Source organism: Octodon degus, unplaced genomic scaffold (genome assembly GCF_000260255.1).
Source record: "Octodon degus isolate 3935 unplaced genomic scaffold, OctDeg1.0 scaffold00200, whole genome shotgun sequence".
Lineage (NCBI taxonomy): Eukaryota > Metazoa > Chordata > Mammalia > Rodentia > Octodontidae > Octodon > Octodon degus.
In genome coordinates this window covers 3,781,185-3,783,117 of record NW_004524776.1, presented here as the reverse complement: position 1 = coordinate 3,783,117, position 1,933 = coordinate 3,781,185, and the positions used below count along the sequence as shown (strand labels likewise).

The window sequence follows — 1,933 nt, the reverse complement described above, 5'->3', positions numbered from 1 at the left end:
TTCCAAGTAGGTGCTTTAGACCACTGAGCCATCTCTCCAGCCCCTCATATTGGACTTTTAAAGTTAGTAATACTTGGTGAGTCCAGGGTGAAAACCCCAAAAACACCAAATCACATTATCTTTAATTTAAAATTATATTTTCTTTGATAATAACTCAGGTCCCATGAGAAAGATACAGATTCACATAGGCTCAATTATTTTCCTAAATAATTCTCACCAATAAGCATCAATATGTCCCATGTATGCAACTTCTTTAGGGGCACACTTTGCTTTTTTTTTTTTTTTTTTGTATTTTAAGAAGGGTCTACAGGGTATTCAGGGTCTCATTACTAGAACGGACTAATCGTGATCCACCTGTTTACATCCCAAGAGCTGGGATTACACGTGCGTACCACCATGCCCAGTCTCAACTGCCTTCTCAGTGTACCCTGGGGGAGGGGCCAGCACGGCAGGCCTAGGGATCGAATCCCTAGCCCCTGCACCTGCTTGCAGGTGCTTTAATCTGCTGAGCCATTTGGCTGGGCTAACTGTACTTTTTTTTTGTGGTATTAGGGGTCAAACTCAGGACCTTACACTTGCCAGTCAGGCACTTATGCTGCTGAGCCATTTCCCCAGCCCCATGCTTTGCTTTCATGTGTTTTTCATTTTATAACTTCTACACAGTGAGTTTAGCTGACATCAGCAGGCGTCACTTACTTGACACAAGAACCACAGTGGCTGGAGCAGTGTGAGTATTTGCAAACCTTCGCAGACTCTGTCGGAGTTTGTCATCAGCAGCATTCTTTGCAGTAGCATTGATGTGAGCAACAGTTACCTGCATTAATTTATAGTAGGAGTGCATAAGCAAAAGCTGATGTTAGAAAACTGCTACCCATATTGCCCCCATTTTAGCAAGCAATTCTTGAAAAATGAAATTCTGTAATTATTAGAAGTACAAAATAAAGTACAACTAGATCACAATGTCCTCAAACTTGGTTTTCCACATGCTTCACCTGAGTACTATTACCCTCTCTCATTGCCTCAGGAGCTTCTTTTACCCTCATTTCAGAAAACAAGCAGAGCCAGGTATGGTGGACACCTGTAAACCCAGTGCTCAGGGGCTAAGGCAAGAGGATTGTAAATTCAAGGCCAGATTAAGCTACAGAGTGAGTTTAATACCAACTTAAGAAATGACTGTCTCAAAAAAAAAAAAAAAAAAGAGAAAAATGAAATCTAAGGTCATCCAATTTTCCCTAATAGCTTTTGCCAATAAGCTAGATGCTGCAAATCAGCAAGGCATGATTTGTGGTTGTATATTATGTCATTTATCTCTGCTATCCACTGTCTCTGGCTCCAAGGATCTAGGCAGGGTAGCAACACTTGTGCATAGCAGCCTATTCTCATTTTTATTTCATTTTGTCTTTTTGTTTTTTATTTATTTTTATTTTTATTTTTGGCAGAACCGGGGATTGAACTCAGGCCGTTGCACTTGCCAGGGAAGCACTTATTCCACTGAGCCATCTCCCCGGCCCCCTGAAAATGTGGAATGCAAGGTTCACTTAGTAAGTTTTTTTATTTTATTTATTTTTATTTTTATTTTGTCTTTTTGAAACAGGGTCTCACTATATAGTTCAAGCTGGCCTAGAGTTCACTTTGTGGCCCAGACTAATCTTGAACTCACAGCAATCTTCCTGCCTCAGCCTCCCAAATGCTGGGATTATAGGTGTGTGTCACCATGCCTGGCTTCTAACAGGTTGTTTTTATCACTGAAAGTTCTACAAGGCTCACCATCACTGGTTTAGGCTTAAGTTGGACAGAACAGGGAATAAACATCCTAAGCACGCAAAACACTTCATTTTTGTTAAACTTATCAGTCTCACATATGTAAGTCTCCAATGCAAAGATTTGTTTTGAGAAGTACCTCAATCACATGTCATATACAGTAAGTAGCTTT

The 1,933-nt window shown here is 40.5% G+C and overlaps 1 protein-coding gene across 3 annotated transcripts in view; it reads right to left on the bottom strand.

Annotated features, from left to right (window-relative positions):
* The window catches only part of Marf1 (meiosis regulator and mRNA stability factor 1), a 53,053-nt gene that overhangs the window by 40,209 nt on the left and 10,911 nt on the right, over nt 1-1,933 (bottom strand). For all 3 annotated transcript variants that reach the window (XM_023704665.1, XM_023704667.1, XM_023704666.1), the window contains exon 6: nt 697-814. In XM_023704665.1, the coding sequence (XP_023560433.1) occupies nt 697-814 (118 nt within the window). The remainder of the gene's footprint in view (nt 1-696; nt 815-1,933) is intronic.